At 35.8% G+C, this 26,803-nt stretch overlaps 1 protein-coding gene across 3 annotated transcripts; it reads right to left on the minus strand.

Moving 5' to 3' along the window:
* Positions 1-193: 193 nt before the first annotated feature.
* Positions 194-26,785, minus strand: PPWD1 (peptidylprolyl isomerase domain and WD repeat containing 1). Of its 3 annotated transcripts, none has more exons than XM_004270748.3 (11): positions 26,579-26,784; positions 23,311-23,413; positions 21,317-21,417; positions 21,056-21,176; positions 12,387-12,834; positions 8,438-8,628; positions 7,406-7,595; positions 4,477-4,658; positions 2,997-3,078; positions 1,497-1,679; positions 194-462 (listed from the first exon to the last, which is right to left on the minus strand). In XM_004270748.3, the coding sequence occupies exons 1-11, from the start codon at positions 26,766-26,768 to the stop codon at positions 319-321; spliced, it is 1,935 nt and encodes a 644-aa protein (XP_004270796.1). In that variant the 5' UTR covers positions 26,769-26,784; the 3' UTR covers positions 194-318. The 3 variants fall into 3 exon arrangements, with proteins under 3 accessions (XP_004270796.1, XP_033285784.1, XP_033285782.1); XM_033429893.2 differs by lacking the exon at positions 26,579-26,784 and adding an exon at positions 21,841-21,933; XM_033429891.2 differs by having other exon boundaries at positions 381-520; positions 26,579-26,785.
* Between the last annotated feature and the right edge of the window lie 18 nt (positions 26,786-26,803).

The following is a 26,803-nucleotide window of genomic DNA, read 5'->3' on the forward strand; positions in this document are numbered from 1 at the left end:
AAAGAAACATTTGAGGGCAGACTATCTGGCATATTTTTAAAAAACTAAGGAACAAATGCATACCATTCTCATTGTTTAATATGGTTTTAAGTCTCATGAGAAATTATGTATAAGGAGTGCTATTTGCCTGAATTTTGGTCCATTTCAGTTTATCACCTCAGGATGAGAAATACTGCAAGAAAACTCAAAGGCAGAGTTTTTAAAAAATGGCCTTTAATGAAATATATAAAAATAAATCTTAAGAGCTTCCTTATGTAAAATAATCCTGTGTTTAATATGTGTATTTTTATTTACAAAGAGAATGAGACAAATCTTACTTTACTTGACAGTAATATTTATGATGCTGACATCCTCATAGGGCTTATCTGTTTTGGGATTGACTTTGACGTTGGAGATCCTCTGTACAACTTCCATTCCTTTAGTCACTCGTCCAAACACTGTGTGCTTATTATCAAGCCAAGGCTATGTTGGAGGACAAATAGAAAATCTTGGTGAACTCCAAATTCTTAAATCACACCCTCTGGGTGAGCAAATTAAAGAGAATTTAAACTTCAGCTTCATTTAAAAATATAATTAAAAAATACTTTCACTTAGCAGCTTTTAAGAGTAATTTCCATGTTATATTAAAAAATATAAAAGCATAATCTAATGTTTAATTAAATATCTGCATCTTTCAGACCAAACAGCACTTGAAGATGTTTGCTGAAGCTAAGTTCTTTGCATGGCTTAAAGAATTATGGCTAAGGCTTTGAAAGTTTTCTGCACGAATCTTACCCTGCACAAGAGGCAGTTTGGAATAGTTTAGGCAGCATGTGCTTTGGCATCAGAGAGATAGGAGCTCAAACTCTGGCTCTGCTACTTACTTGACGTTTGTCAAGTTAATCAGGTCTGTTTCCTCATCCATTTTTTAAAACTGGGTATAGTGATAGTAGAAGTATTGTGAATATTACATGAGATTATGTGCCTGGCAGACAATAGTTATAAGTATTTTTCCTTTACTGCTCGGTGCCTACGTCTAAAAAATAAAATGTGTAATTTTTATAATTTTGTGGAACTGCATAGCAATAGAGCTAGATATTCTTACACTGTATTTCATTAAATCTACAATGTCATTGATTAAGGGCTGCATTCTGATTTCAGAGACATAAAAATGTGGAAAAAAATATCTTAAAATTGGGAATTCTTACACTCTAATCCTCTCATTCTAAAGATGAGGAAACAAGTCCAGAGGTAAAATAATTTGTTTTGGATTGTCCAATTAATAGTGGCAGAGTTGACTTAAACTGCAGTGTCCTGAATTACAAAAGTACTGTTTTACAAAGTAAAATCTGATTTGTTAGGTAATTTTACATTTTCTTCTCTAAATTGTTTTCATTTTTATATCCTGGCATATATAAATAATTTAGAGAATAATAAAGCTCTCTTTTCTACTAAATTCACTCTCTTAGATCAAAACCTATGAATCTTTGGCTTACAGACAATGCTGTTCTACTTACCGTTGGTACTACTGTTATGAAAAACTGGGATCCATTAGTATTCGAGCCAGCGTTGGCCATGCTGAGTGTATATGGTCTGTCATGTCGTAATGTTGAATGAAATTCATCTTCAAATTCTCCTCCCCATATGCTTTCTCCTCCCATACCAGTACCTGTTGGATCTCCTGTCTGAATCATGAAGCCCTTAACAGAAAGGAGATAAAATCACATTACACGTGTTACATATAATGTATGCTTTGGAGTCTTATGTTTGTCAAGAGTGCTTTGTAGTCAATAAAATCTTAACTTTATTAACAGTCATTCTATAAAGTAATTTTATTAAACTCTTAGTTATACTTTAATTTGGATGATATATTTCCATTGCTTAACTGCTACCTTATTTCAATGATGGAAACAAAAATGTAAAGGTCTTTCCATTTATAGATAGGTACTATCTTGCTCAGTAATCTAAAGCCAATTAATAATTTAGATAAGTTTTAGGATCTTACATAATGTGTTAGGTCTTAACATAATTGCCCCATTCTTCTCTCTTCCCTTTCCCTAAACACTGGATTTTCTGGTGAGTCACTTCACTAATTCCTTCAGAACCCTGAAATCTGATTTTTCCTTCTGGCGTTTCTCCTGCCATTTCTTTCTTTTTAAATTTTTTCTTTAAATTTATTTATTTATTTTTATTTTTGGCTGCCTTGGGTCTTTGTTGCTGCACCTGGGCTTTTTCTCTAGTTGCGGCGAGCGGGGGCTACTCTTCGTTGCGGTTTGCGGGCTTCTCACTGGGTGGCTTCTCTTGTTGTGGAGCACAGGCTCTAGGCACGCGGGCTTCAGTAGTTGTGGCACTTGGACTCAGTAACTGTGGCTCGTGGGCTCTAGAGTGCAGGCTCAGTAGTTGTGGTGCACAGGCTTAGTTGCTCTGCAGCATGTGAGATCTTCCCACAGCAGGGCTTGAACCCGTGTCCCCTGCATTGGCAGGCAGATTCTTAACCACTGCGCCACCAGGGAAGACCTCTCCTGACATTTCTGACCTGCCAGTAATCAAGAACTACATCACTGCTCCATCCATTTTATGGAATGCTGCTCAACAAAATCCTGGGCTGAGTTCATTCTGCTCGTCAGGTATTAATGGTAGTTTTCACAGATAAAGTGGCAACATGGCTCTTCTATTATTTAATCTTATCTTCTAAATCCAGACCTTATCTAGCCACTAGGAACTGGTTACCTTGGCTGTTGGTCTTATCTCAGCAACATCCTTTATTCATTATCTGACCCTTTGCTTTAACTGCTTTAATTGCTGCAGTGTTTCTAAAAAGGTAACCATGCTATTATTCTTATCCTTGATTCTAGATCTGATTCATGACCATCCATTCTTCTTTTGACTTCCATAGTCCATTTTTCCTATTCCTAATAAACTGCTAAGTGTGAGAGAACAAGATTCCTTAGGTTTTAAACCTCTTGTTATGCAATAACATACTATTCCTTAAATCACATAAAATTTGCATAACTGACCTTAATTATGCGATGAAATGTATGTCCATTATAATAACCATTTCTGCTGTGAACACAGAAGTTTTCCACTGTCTTAGGGCACCTAGTAAGACATATATTAAAAACATGAAAATTAATTGGAGCACCTTATGACAGTTGTCTTTGTAGTTCAGCTTCCTAATGGTGTTTTCAGAATCTTCTGACTGTTTCAGAAGGACAGTCTTCTTTTCATAATTTCTTCTGATCTCAGGACAAGCAAGTACTATCTTTAGATCATGCCTGCTTATTATATTTGAGTTTGACAGTATTTAGATTCCAAAGTCATTGAGGAGTTTTAAAAAAAACAACCATAACACCTTAACCCACTGCACATAGTGGGTTAAGTTCCTGGAAAAGGTAATTTTCTTATTAAAAAAATGATATAGGGCTTCCCTGGTGGTGCAGTGGTTGAGAGTCCACCTGCCGATGCAGGGGACACGGGTTCGTGCCCCGGTCTGGGAGGATCCCACATGTCGCGGAGCGGCTGGGCCCGTGAGCCATAGCTGCTGAGCCTGCGTGTCTGGAGGCTGTGCTCCACAACGGGAGAGGCCACAGCAGTGAGAGGCCCGTGTACCGCCAAAAAAAAAAAAAAAAAAAAGATATAGTATGGTGATATTTCCTGACCAATGACTAATTCACTGATATGACAGCTACTAAATTTAATAAACTTTAAATGACAATCACACATTCAGATACACTTCCTAAATAATATTCACTAATCTCATGAGACGATTTAATACAGTACTTTATCATGTAATAGCTCCTAAAGCTGGGAATGGCAGAGGGAGTCAGGAGAATCTGTACCAAGCACATCAGGGAATAGGCTTAATGGATGCATGGGTTCTGAATGCTTAAAATGAGATGGTCCAGGAGTCTAGAACTGCCTAGTTTTTTGTTCAATGCCATGATATGGTAAAACACTGGACATAAAACATTCATATCCAAAATAACTAAGTACTTTTAAGTCAAGGAATTGTAAAAGATGTCATCTTTTGGATCAAGAATAGCCAGCCATACTGTATCGTATTTAGTATTGTATGTTAATTCTGCAAACTTTTCAAACATCAGGAAGGAAAAATAATTATCCTCCCCTTAAAGATGTGCTTTGAGAGGAAAGCCAGTTATAACAAGTGACCCACAAAACCTATAGTTGGAATGTGTAGTTGATGGTGGTAATATATATTTATCACTTTACAGTTACATTCAGCACTGTCATAGCTACGATATTCTGTCCTTATAATAATAAACCCGTGAAGTATGTATATTGAAGTATGTGTATATATTTATAAAATTTTCCCATTTCCTAGCTTAACAGTTATCAGATAGCTCAGGAAAGATGCTCTAACATTTCAATTCTTCTAAATTCCTTAAGTCAAAATAGCAAGAATTTTAAGTTGCATAGTTTCTTCAAATATACACATTTACACTGGTGTTTATTTACGACAACAAAAACAGTACATACTCAACAGGAAAAAGTTTGATGTGAATGTCTCCCATGCTCGTGTGGATAATGGCACTATCTGACACTCGTTTAGGTCCCTCAGCTTGAGTAGCTGCCATGACTTCTTCTTTAGAAGGTTTCTCATTAAAAACATCTCGGTCAGAATCTGCACTTTTTGTATCTTCTGGTTCTCGTTTAGTAAACTCAAGGAGGAAAATAAAAAGTGAGTAAATGAATTAAATTTTTCATCTGGTTAAAATTTACGAACAAGAAAATTTCATTTCTAATGAAGTATTTGAGGAAACTAAGAATTCACATCAGAATAAATGCTTATTTCAGGAATCACTTCCTATCATAGGATGTGTAAGGCAGCTAAATTATTTCTACACTTGTCTAATATGAAAATTAATATGACAAAGATGTATGATTTCAAATGGAATTTAATTTTTTTGGTGGAAATTTTTATGGGTACCCATTTAACAAGATGCAGTTTTATTTGAGGTAGCTCTCTGCTTCTGCCTTCTAGTATGTCCTACCTAACCTGCAATTTATTGCTTACTTTTCTCTATTTAGATTGCCTGAGTTTGAATTCCAGCTCTGCCACTTAACTAGTTATGTGACTTTGGGGAAGTAAATTGATTACTTTCATTTCCTCATTCATAAATGGGGATAATAATAAAAACTACCTCAAAATGGCACCTGATATGAAGATTAAATGAAGGGATGTAAGGTGCTTAGAAAACAGTGCCTAACATATAGAAGGCACTATATACATATTAATAATTGTTATTTCTATGAGTAGGACCTTGTGCTGGTAGGATGAGGATTCAAAGATGAATCAGTAATGGATCGTGATCTTTTTTTTTTTTTTTGGTCAGAGCCCATCTGATCTATCTAAACTCTGAAGCTTGGAAGAAAGGATTTTTGAGTGAAGTTGTAGAAATCTCAGGATCCTCGGGGTCTACGGAGAATTGAGAAAAATCTTTCAGTTGTTGAAATTCTGGACTTCTCAAGGCCTGTTTCTTTTATTTGACTCTCAATAAGCAGAAATCTTTTCCCCCAAGAAAGTTCTACTGGATGTCAACTAAGTTCCAGGAAGGTAAAGCTAGTGCCCAGGCCCTGTCTTGCCTAATGTCATTCCTTGATCTACTTGGATCAATTCCAAATAAAGGAACAACTAAGCTAGGATGTTACTGCCTTAACATATTATTCTCCAGTTATCAAAGGAATGGCATGTCTGTTGTACTATTTAATTATGTGAATTTAAAAAGTTATCTTGATTTAGTTAACGTGGAACTATTAAAGTTCAAATTCTGTAAAATTTTACTTTTATTTCATGATAGTGGATTTGAAAAAAGGGATACGAAATTTGTGTATATGTTTACCATTTTAGGTTTGCTTAAGAATATGTACATCTAATAAAAAATTCATTAAAATGTTAGCAGTATAAATACACAGTGAGTGACTTAACATTTTGTTTTTCTATTTCTTCAAAGTTTCCAAGGAACATGTATGGTTTAATCAACATAAGCATGAACTCTGAGGAAAGATTAAGAAAGAAAATTTGTTAAAGTTTTTAAATAAAGTGGATGGAAAATTAGTATATGTGTTTTTAGTGTATATCAAGAATTATCTTTTGATTTATTTTTACCTTCGAAACAGTTAAATTACAGGTAAAAACAAGAAAAATTATTTTCCTTTAACATATATTAAGAAATCTTTAACAATGACTTTGAAAGTTATAAGCAAAATTCTCATCTTAAAAGAATATACCCATTTTAGGCTAAAAGCTTGGTTGGAGGAGATAAACTGCTATTCCTACATTTACCAAATGCTGGTATCCTTCATAGCATCACAGCTGCTTCTAATGTGTCAGATGAACGAATGAGTATACTATAATGGGCCAGATACTTTACCAAACTCTGTGGAGTTTGATATGTGAAGAAAACATAGTGCCCTGTAATTATGGATTTTATATTATCTTGAGGAAGAGAGGATAGTGTCAGAGACACCCCCCCCCACCAAAAATCAGCAAATTATTCCAAAAAGTGTGACACATTACACAAGCAGGCACACCTAATCCAGACTTAAGGTCAAGAGAAGGCTTCCAAGCTGAGACCAGAAGTATGAGTAGGAACTGGGGAGAGGTGTGTGGCTGGTAGAAGGAATAACCTGTGCAAACACCTACCAGTAAAAAGAACACTCAAATCTTGTAAATGGGATCAAGTTCAGTATGGTCAGTATAGCAAATGAACTAAAAATGAAGAAAGATAAACTAGGAGGGCAGCTGATATAGATAGCTGGGGAGTTATTAAAGGATTTCAGGCAGAGAAATAATCACATTTGGGTCTTAGAAAGTCTCTGATTGTGAAGGATAGAATGCAAGCACAGAAGTGTCTACACTTCAGATTTTTCTGTTTGAACAATCAGAACGGTGCTACTCCTAGATAGCTTAGTAGTTTGATTTTGAGTCCAATCTTAGTTAACACTGCAAAGTACTTTTAGTTCTCCAGAAAAAAAAAAATCCCTCAGGAATGTACAATTCCAAGGTAGCATCATTACAATGGAATCAAAAGGTAAAAATATGTATGTAGAGAAGGAGGTGTGCAAGTTATGTTCAAGAGTAAAAGGTGAAAAATACTAAAACAAGAATTTTAAAAACTCCACAGCAAAAACTATCATAGCCACTTACTATCATCTTAGCACAAATCGTTGTAGAAGCCAGGTTGAAAAATGTTCAAAACAGGATGTAAAACAGTACAGAAATACTTAAAATCAAACCCTAGTTAAAAATTCTGCAATATTAATGTTATAAGATGGTATTCTGGTTGTTTAGAAAGTCTGCTATTATTGCCAACATTTTCTTCAGTTGAAAGCACAAGCTAAAAAAATAAAACTCCAACTAAACTGGAAGAAACATTAAAGTCTATCTCCTAGTACTTCCACATACCATATAAAATCTATTCTTTTTGAAAGATGTACAGACTATTGTTGGGTCAGCTTGAATATTCTGAAGAACAGGGTTTTCAGAAGCTTTCATTTCTATAGTAGTTGCAGCACGATGTTTTTTGGCTATTCCCTGGAACAACGCCAATTGCATCACTCTAATATTTTCTTGCTTGCCTAAGATCCGCACACACCTGGAAAATACAACAATATTTTATTCAACAAAATTATCAGGATTAACTCCAGTTATAACAACTTTACAGATAAAAGCTAGGAATCAACTATATTCTTTATCTTTGTACAAAATAACTAGTGAAAGGTTTTTAAAGTGTTTTTCTACCTCTCCTTCTCCCCCAAAAAAGTTATTTTAAATTGGTAGCTATCTATAATTTTCAGATTAAAACAATAACAATCATTCAGTCATACAGTTTTAACCTATCCCTATCATTTTAATCTTTCTGCAAGTCTTCAAAGATTTCGTATTGCCAAGAACTACAATATAAATTTGTTTATATGTGAGAATGTATAGCACAAGATTTTTTTCCTTTAAATATACTTTAAGTTCTTTTCATTTACATTCTGTGATAGTATCTGATTATAGCAATTTTGTTCTAAGACCAAATGGGCTGTTTGCACAAAAGGCTTTTTGTGGTTTCATACATTTTAACTTCTGATTTTATGTCTAGCAGGATGTAATGCCGAATTCTGTGGTTAAAATATTTGGCAACATTTAACATGAACCAGGCTAATTTAAATCAATAAGCAAAAGACAGACTGAAACTTGTTAAAAAAAAAAATTGAAACTATGCATATCTTCCTTCCATTTCTTTTACAAACATGAGTGGAAACTTTTTACATAAGATTATAAACAACCAAAAGACCACAGAAAAATCCAGTCAAAACATTTGGTTAAGCTTAGACATTTGGGACCATTCCACTTGTCTTAGAACAAACAAAACTCCCATTGTTTCCCAAAAGGAGGAAATGGTCCCTTAAAAGTACATTTTTAAAAAGCATAAATTATATTAAAGCTTACCGGTTTGTTTCTACATTTATAACTTTAATGCCCAGCATTGTTCCATAGAGTACAAAGTGTCCAGTTTCATCAAAAACTATATTAATTAATCTTACTGCATCCACCTTCTCCAATTCACGTTCTACAGCCATGCGTCGGCCAAATTCCATGTCTGGTAGCTGTTGCCTCATCTGCTGCAGTTCAGTAAACATCTAGGAAACAAACCATTTATTAACAAAAAATGTTACATGATAAAGGGAAAGAGAATTTAAATAAAAGCAGAGTATACATTAAGAGCCACTAACAGTTTATGTACTTACATATCTTCTTAAGGAGTATTCTAAACACTTGAAGCAGGAAATCAAAAGATGTTAGTAAGTTCAATCATAAAAAATAGTATTTATACTAACTGGTTCTTCTAATGAAAAAAATAAAAGAGTAAACATAACTACTGCTTTCTCTGCAGAAACAATATATCTGCTGCATTTTATAAGCCACAGACTAACACTTTCCAATAGAAATATAATGCAAACCACATATATAATTTAAAATTTTTTAGTAGCTACATTAAACAAAGTAAAAATAAACAGATAAAATTAATCTTAATGTTTTATTCAACCCAATATATCTAAAATATTATCAGATGATTTAAATTTAAGTAACAAAAAATATAAAAAAGCAAAATAAAGATATTAAAACATTAAGCAGTATTTAAAAATTGAGATATATTCTTTTTTTCTTATATTGTCTTTGAAGTCCAGTGTGTATTTTATACTCAGTCCAGCTCAATTTGGACCAGTCACATACCAAGTGTTCAACAGCCATATGTGGTTAGTGGCTATTAAACTGGACAGTGCAGCTATGGACTGTGAGGTCCTTGTACAAGGATCATGGGCCTGCCATATAACAAGCACTCCATTTTTGTTGAATGAATTAACTCTTTTATGATTTCACTAATTTATAACAATTTCATAGTTCAGAAAATGTTTCAAGTTATTTTGGAGCACCATTACAGTTAATTATCATTAGGAATATGTGGTTTAGGATAGACGAATATTTTTATGAGTGCCCTTGATTTTGGACATTTGGTTTACTTTTCTTTAGATATTTAATACACAGCTTTCAAGATGGAGGTCACATCTCAATTACTATGTACTATCACACTACCAGCCTCCCCAAAGATGTGATCTTTACAGTTTTCTAGATATTTAGGGCATCAAACTGCAGAAATCAAAAGTAGCTCTCTATTGCAGATGAAAAGAAGTCAGGCTTATGTCCCATCTACTTCTTTTTTTCATGCTTGCATTAATGAAATATCCAGTTTTTCTGATATGGAAAGAACAACATACATAACTCCAAAAATGTAAAGGAGGTATGTGTTAGGGAACAAGATGAGGCCAAGTTCTTAAAGAATAGCTAAAAAGCTTGGTCATTAGGGTTTCTTGTCTCCAGTCTCCGAGACTGATATATTGCTTTACTCATTTGCCAGAAATAGCCTAGATGCCAGACTACATTTTTGTAGTGTGGGACCCTTGATTATTTTTGCTAGAGAGAAGATTCATTTTCAAGACTTAAAGTCTGTACATGGCCATCTGCCCATATATATGTATTTAATAAATTTAATCCAACCTTTTAAGCACATCAGTATCTTTTTTTTATAGTATTCTAGCATTAATAATTGGACCTCTGTAATACACAACTGCATGGCCATATGCAGTGCTCCTGATTAATAAAATACCAGAAGATACAACTTCATACCATCTAATTAAATTTGTCTATTAAACCAGGGCTCTAACTAGTTAGAGGCTCCCTCCCTTAACATGGGACTATGAGATTCTAGTCATTAACCAGTCATTAGCATTGTACATAATTTAATTGGCATTTGCCTTTTTTTTTTCCAAACTCTCTTATTCTGAATTTCAACTTCTATCATACACTTTGCTACTGACCTTCTCATAGTACCTCAGTCCTATAATTTCAACAAATGTTAAAGACAACAGTGAAGAAATAGTGGATTGAACATCTCAGAGTATATGTGTTAAGAGATTTATATCCAGAGAATAGATTTTAAGTATTTCTTTTCTTAAGGAATCTGGGAAGAGCCGTAAGTTGTAAAGAGTTTTAAAATTATATTTAAGTTGAAACCAATATGTAGTCACCAGCCACCATCAAAGAAGAAAATATCGCAAGGAAAGGTTTCTCCTTCTCCTAAAAGCATAATGGAAAGCTATATTCTTCCAATAAGAAAATGAGTTATGAGGATGATTTGATTAGCAAACAAATCTTCCCTTTTGTCTGGATTCATATTCCTTCAGGCAGATGATCAACCCAACTTATTACTACTTGCCACCAAACAAGAGTATCACTAATAAGGGTCATAACATTTTTGAAGCACTTAATTCAGGGAATCTAATGTAAACTGGTGACTACCAAGACTGTAGAATTGACACTGTCATACAGTAAACATTAGCACTACAAAGGTTCAACCCACAGCCTTTCAAGAGGATTCAACATACCATTAGCAGTTAGAGAACCACATGATGGAAACACGTGATGAGACTCAAATATCCACAAAAAGCAATTACCTTAGCATGGATAAAAACGCTTATTCTACAACTACATGCTCTAATAAATTCTTTTTTTTTTTTTTTTCTGTTTTATTGGCCACACTGCGCAGCATGCAGGATCTTAGTTCCCCAACCAGGGATCGAACCCACGCCGCCTGCAGTGGAAGTGCGGTGTCTTAACCACTGGACCGCCAGGGAAGTCCCAATAAATTCTTGTTAGCAGTAATTATGTGTCAAGTATTGTTCTTAATGCTGGAAATACAATCATAAGCAAAACAGATACAGGACCATAAATCACACACAGTTTAGTTTACTGGGGGCTGATACAAATTAATCATATAATAAGACCAAATATTCTAAAAGAAAATAAACAGTGATACAAGAACCACATAAAAAAAAAAAGTTGTCTGAGACTCTAAGCACAGTGGAAGATTACCAGGGAAAATGACTCTTCAAGATTTGAAGGATGAGTTCAATAGGTAATAGGAGGAATGGGGAGAGGGGTCACTCCATACATGAGGGACAGCATATGCAAAGGCCCTGTGGTGGAGGACATAGTCAAGAACTGAAAGAAGGCCTGACTGGCTAGAGTAAGAGGTAGTAGAGGTAGGTTGAAGGCACAATATGGCAGGCCACGATTTGGTCTTGATCCTAAGAACAACAGGTAGTCACTAAGAGATTCAAAGTATGACAAGATCAGATATGTGCTTTGAAAACATCCCTTTGGGTGTAGCATGGATAACAGATTAGGAGGAAGCCAGAATAGATGCAGGGAGTAGGCCAGGCAATAGGCCAGGCAAAAGATCATGAGCTAGGGTAGTGACAGCTGTGCTAAAAGAAGTGTATGTAAAGTATATGCAGAAAGTAAAATTAACAGGACTCATGATGAATTAAATAGAGCAGTAAGGAAAAACAGGTAAAGATGACTCAGATTCTGGCTTGTGCAAGCAGATGGATATTTGCGCCATTCATGAAGACAGCAAAAATAAATAAATGAAATAAAAGGATAGGACCAGGTCTGTTTATAATAGAAAGCTGGAAAAATAAATTTGGAAGTAGTCATACAGACAGACAGGAGTGTAGAGTGAGAAGAGAAGGGGGCCTAGCATGGGTTTTGAGGATCTCAAAAGAAGGAACTTGCAAACAAAACAAAACTGAAAAAAAAGACACATAAGTATAAGAAAAACTGGCTCAGAATTTATCAAATCATAAACCTAGGGAAGGCAGTTTTGAAGAGCAACAATGCAAGACAGCAGACAGTTGAATAATATCTTTAATGTGCTAAGAGAAAATGATCATCAATCTAAATGTCCATATCCAGAAAAAAATACCTTTTAAGAAATAGCACAAAATAAAGACATTTTCACAAAAGTAAAATCTGATTAAATTTATATGGCACTTACACTTAGTGATTCATCGAAGACTCTCATGAGTTTTCCAGTTAAAAATCTGAAAATTCTAACCTTTCTATCAGAACCAATAGTAGCTATTTTCTTCCCATCAGGTGAAAAACATATGCTGGTTGGATAAGCCTTGCACTTGGCAAATTCATATAAATCTGTGTCAGTTTTATATTCCCAGTTCACATTTTTGGGGAATTTATATTCATGAAGAGGACCGGTCCAGTATTCAATCATTCCAGATTTGTCAGAAGACACTATTGCTTTGTAAACTGGGTTTAGCCGTATCTGAGTAAGAGGTGATGTATGGAGTTTGTCAAAAATATGTAGCGGCTGGTTATCTCCTCGACCGTCATAAATGAAAATTTTTCCTGTACTCTTCTCAGAAGCAGCAACTGAAGATATGGCATCCCCTGGGCAATAGATCCACTCACACTGTCCAGGAAAATAGCTAAAATAGTAAAGAATTGAGGGGGAAGAAAAGAGGTCAATACAAGAAGTAAGCATCCTTCCTCATTCTCATCACCAAACAATGTCCTGGCCAGTGATTTACTTGTTTTGGATTCTTTGCTCAGAAGTAGCAAACAGAGACACAGAATGGGGAAGAATAAGAATAGCTACTGATTTTTCTCTTTCTGACTTCATCAATGCAATGATAATAACTTCTGAGGATTTATCAAACCACAAGAAGAGAACTGCATACAGCAGATTATTTACAAGGAAACCTGAACAGACGTGGGCCTTAAAATACTCCAGGGCATTGTTTTTTGGATCTTTGTCTATGTCTCCTCTCCATCTATGTATAACTTACTTTTAAAGGTTAGCATGTAACAGTATACTTCATAAATCCATTCTTCAAATATTTAAGATAAACAAATTTTAGTTATGACTATGCTCAACAGAAAAACATTCTGATATCACACTCTCGTGATCAGTAGCTTGATCTTACAACTATGAGCTTTGAACATGCTACCTGATAAAGTGTAAAACAACTGGACATATTTCATCAACATACAAAACTTATATATTCAATTGTGTGTTGTCTCCTTCAAAATAGTCAGTCTGAGAAGTTACACAGTTATTCCAATGATTGAGATAGTGCTCAAAACCTTTTAAGGACTCTTAGAATTTCTATCAAAGCTTAAAAAATATAGGCATACCTTGGAGATATTGCAGGTTTGGTTCCAGACCACTGCAATAAAGTGAAAACTGCAATAAAGCAAGTCACATGGATATTTTGGTTTCCCAGGGCATATAAAAGTTTATGTTTACACTACCTGTAGTCTATTAAGTGTGCAATCGCACTAGGTCTAAAAATATAAATATATATATATATATATATATACGTACCTTAATTAAAAAATATTTTATTGACTCCCTCTTGCGAGAGCACCACAATCACAACTACCTGCTGAAAAATCAACGACAGGAAGACACTGGAACTCACCAAAAAGGATACCCCACATCCAAAGACAAAGGAGAAGCCACAATGAGATGGTAGGAGGGGGCGCAATCACAATAAAATCAAATCCCATAAATGCTGGATGGGTGACTCACAAACTGGAGAACACTTATACCACAGAAGTCCACCCACTGGAGTGAAGGTTCTGAGCCCCACGTCAGGCTTCCCAACCTGGGGATCCGGCAACAGGAGGAGGAATTCCTGGAGAATCAGACTTTGAAGGCTAGTGGGATTTGACTGCAGTACTTCGACAGGACTGGGGTAAACAGACTGCACTCTTGAAGGGCACACACAAAGTAGTGTGCGCATGCGGACCCAGGGGAAGGAGCAGTGACCCCATAGGAGACTGAACCAGACCTACCTACTAGTGTTGGAGGGTGTCCTGCAGAGGCGGGAGATGGCTGTGTCTCACCGTGAGGACAAGGACACAGGCCGCAGAAGTTCTGGGAAGTACTCATTGGCACAAGCCCTCCCAGAGTCTGCCATTAGCCTCACCAAAGAGCCCCGGTAGGCTCCAGTGTTGGGTCTCCTCAGGCCAAACAACCAACAGGGAGGGAACCCAGCCCCACCCATCAGCAGAAAAAACAGATTAAAGTTTTGCTGAGCTCTGCCCACCACCAGTCCCTCCCATCAGGAAACTTGTACAAGCCTCTTAGATAGCCTCATCCACCAGAGGGCAGACAGCAGAAGCAAGAAGAACTACAACCCTGCAGCCTGTGAAACAAAAACCACATTCACAGAAAGATAGACAAGATGAAAAGGCAGAAGGCTATGTACCAGATGAAGGAACAAGATAAAATCGCAGAAAAACAACTAAAGGAAGTGGAGATAGGCAACCTTCCAGAAGAAGAATTCAGAATAATGATAGTGAAGATGATCCAGGACCTCGGAAAAAGAATGGAAGCAAAGATCAAGAAGGTGCAAGAAATGTTTAACAAAGACCTAGAAGAATTAAAGAACAAACACCTAGAAGAATTAAAGAATAAACAGAGATGAACAATACAATAACTGAAATGAAAAATACACTAGAAGGAATCAATAGCAGAATAACTGAGGCAGAAGAACGGATAAGTGACCTGGAACAAAGTGGTGGAATTCACTGCTGCAACAGAATAAAGAAAAAAGATGAAAAGAAATGAAGACAGCCTGAGAAACCTCTGGGACAACATTAAACGTAACATTTATATTATAGGGGTCCCAGAAGGAGAAGTGAGAGAGAAAGGACCTGAGAAAATATTTGAAGAGATTATAGTTGAAAACTTCCCTAACATGGGAAATGAAATAGCCACCTAAGTCCAGGAAGCGCAGAGAGTGCCAGGCAGGATAAACCCAAGGAGAAACATGCCGAGACACATAGTAATCAAATTGGCAAAAATTAAAGACAAAGAAAAATTATTGAATACAACAAGGGAAAAATGACCAATAACATACAAGTGAGTTCCCATAACGTTAACAGCTGATTTCCCAGCAGAAACTCTACAAGCCAGAAGGGAGTGGCATGACATTTTAAAGTGATGAAAGGGAAGAACCTACAACCAAGATTACTCTACCCAGCAAGGATCTCATTCAGATTCAATGGAGAAATCAAAAGCTAAGAGAATTCAGCACCACCAAACCAGCTCTACAACAAATGCTCAAGGAACTTCTCTAAGTGGGAAACACAAGAGAAGAAAAGGACCTACAAAAACAAACCCATAACAATTAAGAAAACGGGAATAGGAACATACATATTGATAATTACCTTAAACATGAATGGATTAAATGCTCCAACCAAAAGACACAGGCTCGCTGAATGGATACGAAAACAAGACCCATATATAGGCTGTCTACAAGAGACCCACTTCAGACCTAGGGACACATACAGACTGAAAGTGAGGAGATGGAAAAAGATATTCCATGCAAATGTAAATCAAAAGAAAGCTGAAGAAGCAATACTCGTATCAGATAAAATAGAGTTTAAAAGTAATGAATGTTACAAGAGACAAGGAAGGACACTACATAATGATCAAGGGATCAATCCAAGAAGAAGATATGACAATTATAAATATATATGCACCCAACATAGGAGCACCTTAATACATAAGGCAAAACTGCTAGCAGCTATAAAAGAGGAAATTGACAGTAACACAATAATAGTGGGGGACTTTAACACCTCACTTACACCAGTGGACAGATCATCCAAACAGAAAATTAATAAGGAGACACAAGCTTTAAATGACACAATAGAGCAGACAGATTTAATTTACAGGACATTCCATCCAAAGACAGCAGATTACACGTTCTTCTCAATTGCGCATGGAACATTCTCCAGGATAGATCACATCTTGGGTCACAAATCAAGCCTCAGTAAATTTAAGAAAACTGAAATCATATCAAGCATCTTTTCTGACCACAACACTATGAGATTAGAAATCAATTACAGGGAAAAAACATAAAAAACACAAACATGTGGAGGGTAAACAATATGCTATGAAACATCCAGGAGATCACTGAAGAAATCAAAGAGGAAATCAAAAAAATACCTAGAGACAAATGACAACAAAAACATGACAATCCAAAATCTATGGGATGCAACAAAAGCAGTTCTAAGAGGGAAGTTTATAGCAATATAAGCCTACCTCAAGGAACAAGAAAAATCTCAAATAAACAATCTAACCTTTCACCTAAAGGAACTATAGAAAGAAGAACAAAATCCAAAGTTAGTAGAAGATCAGAGCAGAAATAAATGAAATAGAAACAAAACAATAGCAAAGATCAACAAAACTAAAATCTGGTTCTTTGAGAAGATAAACAAAATTGATAAACCATTAGCCAGACTCATCAAGAGAGAGAGGACTCAAATCAATAAAATTAGAAAAGAAAAAGGAGAAGTTACAACAGACACCACAGAAATACAAAGCATCATAAGAGACTACTACAAGCAACTCTATGCCAATAAAATGGACAACCTGGAAGGAATGGACAAATTCTTAGAAAGGTATTACCTTTCAAGACTGAAACAGGAAGAAATAGAAAATATCAACAGACCAATCACAATAATGAAATTGAAACTGTGATTAAAAATCTTCCAACAAATAAAAGTCCAGGACCAGATGGATTCACAGGTGAATTCTATCAAACATTGAGAGAAGAGCTAACACCCATCCTTCTCAAACTGTTCCAAAAAATTGCTGAGGAAGGAACGCTCCCAAACTCACTCTATGAGGCCACCATCACTCTAATACCAAAACCAGACAAAGATACTACAAAAAAAGAAAATTACAGACCAATATCACTGATGAATACAGATGCAAAAATCCTCAACAAAATACTAGCAAACACAATCCAACAACACATTAAAAGGATGATACACCATGATCAAGTGGGATTTATCCCAGGGATGCAAGGATTCTTTAATATACGCAAATCAATCCATGTGATACACCATATTGACAAACTGAAGAATAAAAACCATATGATCATCTCAATAGATGCAGAAAAAGCTTTGGACAAAATTCAACACCCATTTATGATAAAAACTCTCCAGAAAGTGGGCACAGAGGGAATCTACCTCAGCATAATAAAGCCCATATATGACAAACCTACAGCAAACATCATTGTCAATGGTGAAAAACTGAAAGCATTTCCTCTAAGATCAGGAACAAGGCAAGGATGTCCACTCTCGCCACTATTATTCAACAGAGTTTTGGAAGTCCTAGCCATGGCAATCAGAGAAGAAAAAGAAATAAAAGGAATAAAAATTGGAATAAAGAAGTAAAACTGTCACTGTTTGCAGATGACATACTATACATAGAGAATCCTAAAGATACCACCAGAAAACTACTAGACCTAATCAATGAATTTGGTAAAGTTGCAGGATACAAAATTAATGCACAGAAATCTCTTGCATTCCTGTACACCAATGATGAAAAATCTGAAGGAGAAGTTAAGGAAACACTCCCATTTACCAGTACAAAAAAAACAATAAATACCTAGGAATAAACCTAGCTAGGGAGACAAAAGACCTGTATGCAGAAAACTATAAGACACTGATGAAAGAAATTAAAGATGATATAAACAGATGCAGAGATATACCATGTCCTTGGATTGCAAGAATCAATATTGTGAAAATTACTATACTACCCAAAGCAGTCTACAGATTCAATGCAATCCCTATCAAATTACCAATGGCATTTTTTACAGAGCTAGAACAAAAAAATCTTAAAATGTGTATGGAGACACAAAAGATCCCAAATAGCCAGAGCAGTCTTGAGGGAACAAAACGGAGCTGGAGGAATCAGACTCCCGGACTTCAGACTATACTACAAAGCTACAGTTATCAAGATAGTATCGTACTGGCACAAAAACAGAAATATAGATCAATGGAACAGGATAGAAAGCCCAGAGATAAACCCACGCACCTATGGTCAACTAATCTACGACAAAGTAGGCAAGGATATACAATGGAGAAAAGACAGTGTCTTCAATAAGTAGTGCTGGGAAAACTGGACAGCTACATCTAAAGGAATGAAATTAGAACACTCCCTAGCACCATACACAAAAATAAACTCAAAATGGATTAGAGACCTAAATGTAAGACTGGACATTATAAAACTCTTAGAGGAAAACACAGGAAGAACACTCTTTGACATAAATCACAGCAAGACCTTTTTTGACTCACCTCCTAGAGAAATGGAAATAAAAACAAAAATAAACAAATGGGACCTAATGAAATTTAAAAGCTTTTGCACAGCAAAGGAAACTACAAACAAGACGAAAAGGCAACCCTAAGAATGGGGTAAAATATTTGCAAATGAATCAACGGACAAAGGATTAATCCCCCAAATATATAAACAGCTCATGCAGCTCAATATTAAAAAAGCAAACAACCCAATCCAAAAATCCAAAGAAGACATACAGATGGCCAAGAAGTACATGAAAAGCTGCTCAACATCACTAATTATTAGAAAAATGCAAATCAAAACTACAATGAGGTATCACCTCACACCAGTTAGAATGGGCATCATCAGAAAATCTACAAACAACAAATGCTGCAGAGGGTGTGGAGAAAAGGGAACCCTCTTGCACTGTTGGTGGGAATGTAAATTGATACAGCCACTATGGAGAACAGTATGGACGTTCCTTAAAAAACTAAAAATAGAATTACCATATTACCCAGCAATCCCACTACTGGGCATATACCCAGAGAAAACCATAATTCAAAAAGACACATGCACTCCAATGTTCACTGCAGCGCTATTTACAATAGCTAGGTCATGGAAGCAACCTAAGTGTCCATCAACAGATGAATGGATAAAGAAGATGTCATATATATATACAATGGAATATTATTCAGCCATAAAAAGGAATGAAATTGGGTCATTTGCAGAGATGTGGATGGATCTAGAGACTGTCATACAGAGTGAAGTAAGGCAGAAAGAGAAAAACAAATATCGTATATTAATGCATATATGTGGAACCTAGAAAAATGGTACAGATGAACCAGTTTGCAGGGCAGAAATTGAGACACAGATGTAGAGAACAAACGTATAGACACCAAGGGGGGAAAGTGGTGGGGGGGAGGGGAGAGGGTGGTGGTGTGATGAATTGGGAGATTGGGATTGACATAGATACACTAATATGTATAAAATGGGTAACTAATAAGAACCTGCTGTATAAAAAAATAAAAATTCAAAATAAAATATTTTATTGCTAAAAATAATGCTAATTGTCATCTGAGCCTTCAGCAAGTTTTGTAATAGTAACATCAGAGATCACTGACCACCGTAACAAATACAAAAATAATGAAAAAGTTGAAATATTATATGAGAATTTCCAAAATGTGAAATAATGACACAAACTGAGCAAATGCTTTTGGGAAAATGGTGAGTATAGACTTGTTCATGCAGGGTTGCCACAAACTTCTATTTGCCCAAAATCCCACAGTATCTGTGAAGCACAATAAAACAAGATATGCCTGGTTCTCTTTCAATATCCTCAAAGGGGGCAAATGTTCAACATTTATGAATAGATTTGATTTTTTTTTTGTTTTTTTTTGCGGTACGCAGGCCTCTCACTGCTGTGGCCTCTCCCGTTGCAGAGCACAGGCTCCAGACGCACAGGCCCAGTGGCCACGGCTCACGGGCCCAGCCACTCTGCGGCATGTGGGATCTTCCCGGACCGGGGCACGAACCCGTGTCCCCTGCATCGGCAGGCGGACTCTCCACCACTGCACCACCAGGGAAGCCCCAGATTTGATTTTTTAAAATAGCTAAAGTCTGAGGGAAACAAAGCTGGGGAATAAGACACATGATCAATAGGTATTTCTATTTGTAGTCAAAAAATAAGTTCTGACCACAAATAATTAGACTGATTTCCTTCAGTGTCTCATAAACTGATTTTGAAGGAAATTCCAAAGAATTCCTGCTACATACTGAATTGTGTAATTCCAATCCCCTACTCCTCCAATTCATATGGTGAAGCCCACATCTCCAAAGTGACTGTATCTGGAGAAAGGGTTTTAAAGAGGTAATTAAGGTTAAATGAGGTCATAAAGGTGGGGCCCTAATCCCACAGGCCTGTGGCCTTCTAAGAAGTGGAAGAGTGAAATATTCCCCACTCTTTCCCCTGTCCCTAATGAGGACAAAGTGTGAAACCTGGAAGAGAGTCCTCATCAAAACCACATCCTGCTGGAACCTTGATTTTGGACTTTCCAGGATCCGAAACTGTGAGAAAATAAATTTCTGTTGCTTAAGCTACCCAGGGTATGGTTTAATCTCATTACTGTACAGTCTAAACACATAGTTTGGATGTCAATATACTTCAAAGTTAAAATAACCAACAACTCCAAAATTGTGCATAAGCCTTATAGAAACACAATGCCATATTAGTGGAATAAGCATAACAAGGAAGTTAATTCTACGTACAGGTAAATTAGACACGATGGATACTCATTAATTTATTAAGTAGTGTCAAATGGATATAATGAATCCTTGTTGTGGCGCTGTTGCGACATTTCTGCTGTAATTAATGACAAAAACCACAGCAGGAGCCCCCAAACAGCATCATAACAAGGATTCATAATATTTAATTTTCCCAAGTAAAATCAAAAGTCACATTTTTTAATGGAATGATAATATATTCTGTTTAGAAATACCTATGGAACAGGGAAGTTTAGTTCAAGAATTCTTCCACTAAGTTAAAAAATATATATACTTTAAAACAGACTCACCCAAGCTTCAGCATATTGATCATGTCAAAGTTCACTACATCAAACACCTTCATTGCTTTATCATCACCCACGGAACAGAACAATGCTCCCTCAGAGCTAATTGCAATACTCTCAATAACTCCTATTTAAATAAATCAAATTAAAACATTCTAGTAAACACCAATGAAATGGACATAATTGAAAGAAAAAATATTTTAAAAGGAACTTTAATCAGTACAGTTTAAAAGAGAGCCAAAAAAAAAAAAAAAGTGAAATTCTTACCTAGGTGACTGCGAAAATGTTTAACAAATTCAATCCCCTCTTCTACTTTTTTCCAGAATTTAACATGTCCATCATGACTGGCAGTAATAATAAAGTCTGTCCTGCATATATAAAATTGTAGAAGTTAATTTCTAAAACAGATCTATGAATCACTTAGTACTCCCAAAGCAATCATTCACTGAGAATCTTGGACTCTTAAATAACAGGTTAAAAAAAAAAAAACCTTCCTTTATGCAGACCACTATATCACTATACTAGGATAGACAGAACATTGCAAAATTTGATGCTCTTTTTTGGATATCATAACAGCTTCTGCTGCACTAATTTTAAATCCAAGAACTAGGATCAGAACTGAGCTAGAACTTGACATTAAAAAAAAAAAAAGAAAAAGAAAAATCTCACCAGGAATCACTAGATCTTAGGGTCCTTTAATGCTAAAATTACCCTATAGGCAGTCTTTTCACAGGGAAAATGTACTATCTTTCAGAAGTTGATAAATAATTAAATTCCAACATACTACTTACATATACAGCAAAATTCAATGTAAGTTTGTTTCAGATACTATCCAAGGTATTTTGGTTGTTTAAGTATCAAAATCTTGTACAGTATAGCCTCCTCTGTCAGGTATATAAAAATAGAAACCATTTGTTGAAACCTAGTGTATGTCAAGTACTCTACATACATTATCTTAGTTACAACTACCTTTACAGCAACTCTGTTAGGGTGAATATTTTTTACCACCTTTTTAAAAATTAGGAAATAGTTTTACAATGTTAAATGTATTTGTCACAGGTCCATAGCTGGAGAGCAGCATTCAATATTGGGTCTGCCTAACTTCAAAATCTGGGTTTCTATAAAATCTTCAAAAATCTTTCTATTACATCCTGCTACTTAGGTTAAACAAAGAAACTTGGAGTGATAGAATGCTAGTCCTATATGCAGCTTTATACACTGACAACTTTGGACTAGGAAAAAAGAGTTAATATTTGGTTAAAATTATCCCATAAATGAAATATAAAGATATTTAATTTAAATCTTTAACTGTCTCCAAGAGATCAAGAATAGACTGATCCAAAGAGCAACAACTCATCTTCTTCTTTCCATGCTCACTGCCAATATCATCCCAGCCACCATCATATCTCATCTAGGTTTCTGTATTGGCTTCCTAACTGCTTTCTCTGTATCCATTCTTGCTCTATTTGAATCCATTCATCTCACCACAGCCAGAGTGATCTTAAAATAAATAAATAAATAAATAAATATATATATATACACACACACACATACATACACACATATACATACATACATACACACATATATATGGTGTTACTCTCCCAATCAGGTTCAAATTCCATATAAGAAATAGAAAACCCTCTAGGGTTTAGTCCTTGCCTTTTTCCTCCAGCCTCATCTGCCATTTAACCCCTCTAAACCTGCTTCCTTTTCTGTAAAATGTAGATGATACTACCTTATAAGATTGTTAAGATAAATGAAACAATTTATGAAAAAGCCTTGGCACTGTACCTGGACATAATATGCACTCAACAAAGAGCAGAATATTACTATTATTATTATTATCCTTCTACAAATCCCTATTCAGCTATTTTGAAGGTCCTGTGACAGTTCCAGAATGTCTTAGATCTCATCATTTTCCCCATTAGTACTGAAGAGGCCAGCTACCAATTACTCCCATCTTAACTAATAGATTCTTCTTCATGGAAGCTCAGATACTACCTGGATCATCCCCTTTGGGCATTTATCTCCAAAAGACATGTACACAAACTAGGGAATTTTGTCTTAGAGAATGCATTCCTTGTATGATATAGGAAAGACCATGTAGGTCTTTATTTAACATAAACTATTACAAAACCTATGGAATGAAATAGAAATCCTTAATATCCTAAATCTACTTCTACAAATCCATCTCAAAACTGAAGCATTTTAAAAAAGGATACACTTCTTAGAAAAAAATTAAGATGTGATAGACTTACTTGGTGCACACCACATGGGTGATAACATCTCTATGCATGTAACTGCGCTCATACATGGATGCACTGGGGAGATTATCAAGATAGACTCTTTCAAACTCTAGAACTAAGGAAAAAAAAGGAAAGAAAAATATTTTTTAACAACTGGAATGCTATTTTGTATTTTCTTCTAGATTTTAATTTCTCTCAATTCACGTATAATGAAAGAAAAATCCAGTGTCAGTTATGTCAGTTGTAACTTATTTCACAGTACTGAATAGCACCATTATTTAGTCGGTCATAACAGGTTTTCAAGTACTATATAGACGTTTAACTGTTCCCAGAACTTAAGAATTGAGTGGTTCTGGCTTAATATAAAGGTTCCATTAAAAACCAAAAATCTTAAAGTTTCATGAAAATATCACAACCATATTTCTAACCATGTAGATCCAATCATTAGTGCTCATTTAAATAAGTAATAAGAGGCCAGTGACAATCTAGAGTGTCTCAGTTTATCTTGAAGGCAATGATCCTCTTTGAAGTCACTGATACTAGGTTTGAAACAGGTAAACACGATAAATGCTTAGATTTCTGGAGCTGAGAAAATCCTAGAGAATATCCAGTTGAGTGCTTCTCAAACCTTTCCCAAGGGCGAAACATTTTTAAGAGTGGTAATCTGAGGAAATATTTCATTATAGGAGCTATGAAAAATTTACTAGTAAAAAATGCCATTATACTTGTAACCAACAAAACAATCAATGATGGCCAAACATGCCTATAAAAAGTTCCTAAATTAAGCATGACTGTTCCTAAATTAAGCATGGTTTTTCGTAACTACTATATAGCAGACTCAAAGTTGTGTCCAACAAATTACTTTTCCCTTCATTTTTAGTAACAGAACCCCTGTTTTTATATGGGAGTATTGACATCCAGCCACAAGATCTTTCTCACCATCTCTGCAATTAGGTGTGACCAAATGCCAATGAGATAAAAGTGAAAGTGTTGTGCAACAGTCAAGAAGTCTCTTTGAAGAGTTGTGCCCTTCTTCCCTTATTCAGTCCTACAGCTGGGAACTGGGAGATAAGCACTGTTAATTCTAACAAACACTAAGGACAAAGATGAGGTCCATACCCTAGTGATGTTTGGGCATGAAGTTGGAAAGCACCTAGGTCCCCTTGGAGCCTCCACACCAATCCTAGATTGTCTACTTTAGGACTTTTATCTTTTTAACGTTACTGTCATATTGAAGTTTTCTGTAATATGCAGCTAAATTTAATCCCATCTGATGCATATTCATTTTGCTGTTTGTTAGTTCACTTGTTGAACAGATATTTATTGAAAACGAACTAGGTTCCAAGAGACATGGACATAAAGAAGAATTAACACATAGTTCCTGTCCTTGAGAAACCATCAGTTTAATTAAAGGTAATGCCATATCATTTATAGTGTCTTTCTGAAAATGTGTACAAAAATCCCATGTCCAAAGAACATGTTAAAGGGGATGGTTCCATTTCTAGAAAGTTTTAAACCCCTGTCCTTTTAGATAAAATCTTCAATGATATTTTTCTAACATTTCATACATGTTTTTAAATTTCAACTTTTTCTTCAAACTGAACACACTACTGACTGGCTTAAATAGAATGAACATCTAATTGTCTCAATTGTATCGAGTTTATAAGCTTTTTGTCTCCTAATGCTAATATCAGCACTTTGATATTTTTGGATTTTTCCATTCCCTCCACTCATTTCCACAAAAAAAGGACATGAAATCTAGTGCAAGAAAATAATTACGAGCATAAACATTATAATATTCAATCATTCAATACTTATTCAGTATCTGCTATATGCAAAGCACTGTACCAAGCACTGGAGCAAAACAGGCATGTTCTTTGCTCTTATATGTTTACAGTCTTAACAGTGAAGAGAAACATTAATCAGACAATCACATGAATAAATATACAATTAAAAATGTAGCAAGTGTAATGAGGAAACAATTGCTACGGAAACATTTAACAGAAAGACTTAGTAGTAAAAAAAAGGTAATGCACTTTAAGGGTGTTAATGTACAATGTTCAAAAATATAGCTTCTTCAAAATTCGGATACATAAAATTTGAAGGCTACCTATAAATTCAGTGTGATAAACACACCTCAGATTTATGATCAATGTACTTTAGAAACCTAGCCCAGACTGGAAAAAGTCACAGGTTTCCCAGAGGAGGTGATAGCTGAGCTGAGTGTTAAAGGTTGAACAATAGTAGGTTAAGTGAAATGGGTGAGCGAAATTATTCCAGGTAGAGACACCATGACAGCCACACAGGCATTCACAGGAGAAAAAGGGCATGCCCAATTCTCAAGTGTTTTAGTATGGCTGGATCACAGAGTAAGAAGGAACTACAAGGGTTTGGTAGAGGGAAGTAATGGAAATGCGCTGAGGGAGGTAAGGAGAAATCATATCAAGAAGGACCTTGTATGCTATGTTAGGGAGTTTGGACTTTGTTTTGAAAATAATGAGAAATCACTTAAAATTTTTAAGTAGGGAGAGTAATAAAGATTTGAACTTTCAGAAAGACAACATTTTAATTGTCTTATACGTTTAAGGAAAAAATTTCAAAAACTTAAAAAATAAGTAAATTTAATCTGTCCCTTTCACCACTGCCCCCCCCGCCCTTTTTTGGACCACCCTTTTTAGTTGATAAAATTTTGTCACTAATCCACGTTAGTGGAAAAATGCTTCAGGCCATGGTATCTCACGAGTATGGTTTGAAAACCACAGACCTTGGTTTTTAGATGAAAGATTTGTGATCCAGGAAATTTATGTAACTATATCAGAAAACGCATTAGTGGAAGAGTCAGGATTGAAATTATCTTTACCTATTCTTTACCACTCTAAATAGGCACCGCCTGCCCCGGCGGCCCAACACACTACACCACTCTTGAACTGAAAACCTTAAATAGAACCAGTATTCTTATCCACATCTGCTAAACGCGGTTAAAAATTCCAACCTCATACGGCTGCTGTACGGATTAAATGAGAGGCGCCAAACACGTAAGTACCGGCATAAATTAGCTTTAGCATCCATTGTAACAAATCAGAGATTAATTGTGTTAGATATTATCAAAAAGACGCTTTACTCAAACCAAATAACTATTTCGGGAGTAAAGAACGGCCAGAAGTGAGAAGACGACCCTCTGTTCCGAGGGCACAAATCCTCCGTTTTGGGGTCTGGCTTGAACTCTCCTACTCGGGGGACACAGCATTCCAACCTGCCCTGTGTCTATCTCTGTAGCTACCTTTCCTCTTCTTGACCAGCGCTGCCTCTACAGGTAAAGGCCCAACCCAGCGCTCTTCATTTTCTTCTTCGTTCTCTTGGGCCACAGCCACTACCAGCTCTCCCTCGTCGAGTTTCCTTTTTTCAGGTTCCTCCGTGTCCCGGCGCCTTCTCCTTCTCAACTGTGACTCGCTACCACCTTCGGCCGCCATGTTGTCCGAATCGTCAGAAAAGGCGCGACACCCAC

Source organism: Orcinus orca, chromosome 3 (assembly GCF_937001465.1).
Source record: "Orcinus orca chromosome 3, mOrcOrc1.1, whole genome shotgun sequence".
Classification (NCBI taxonomy): domain Eukaryota; kingdom Metazoa; phylum Chordata; class Mammalia; order Artiodactyla; family Delphinidae; genus Orcinus; species Orcinus orca.

Coding starts and splice junctions, on each gene's coding strand:
- PPWD1 (XM_004270748.3), bottom strand. CDS start 26,768: ATGGCGGCCGAAGGTGGTAGCGAGTCACAGTTGAGAAGGAGAAGGCGC. Junction 8,629..12,386: donor TCTTCGATGAATCACTAAGT/GTAAGTGCCATA, acceptor TTTGTTTCCTAG/ATGTTTACTGAACTGCAGCA. Junction 3,079..4,476: donor ATCAAACTTTTTCCTGTTGA/GTATGTACTGTT, acceptor ATGTCTTACTAG/GTGCCCTAAGACAGTGGAAA.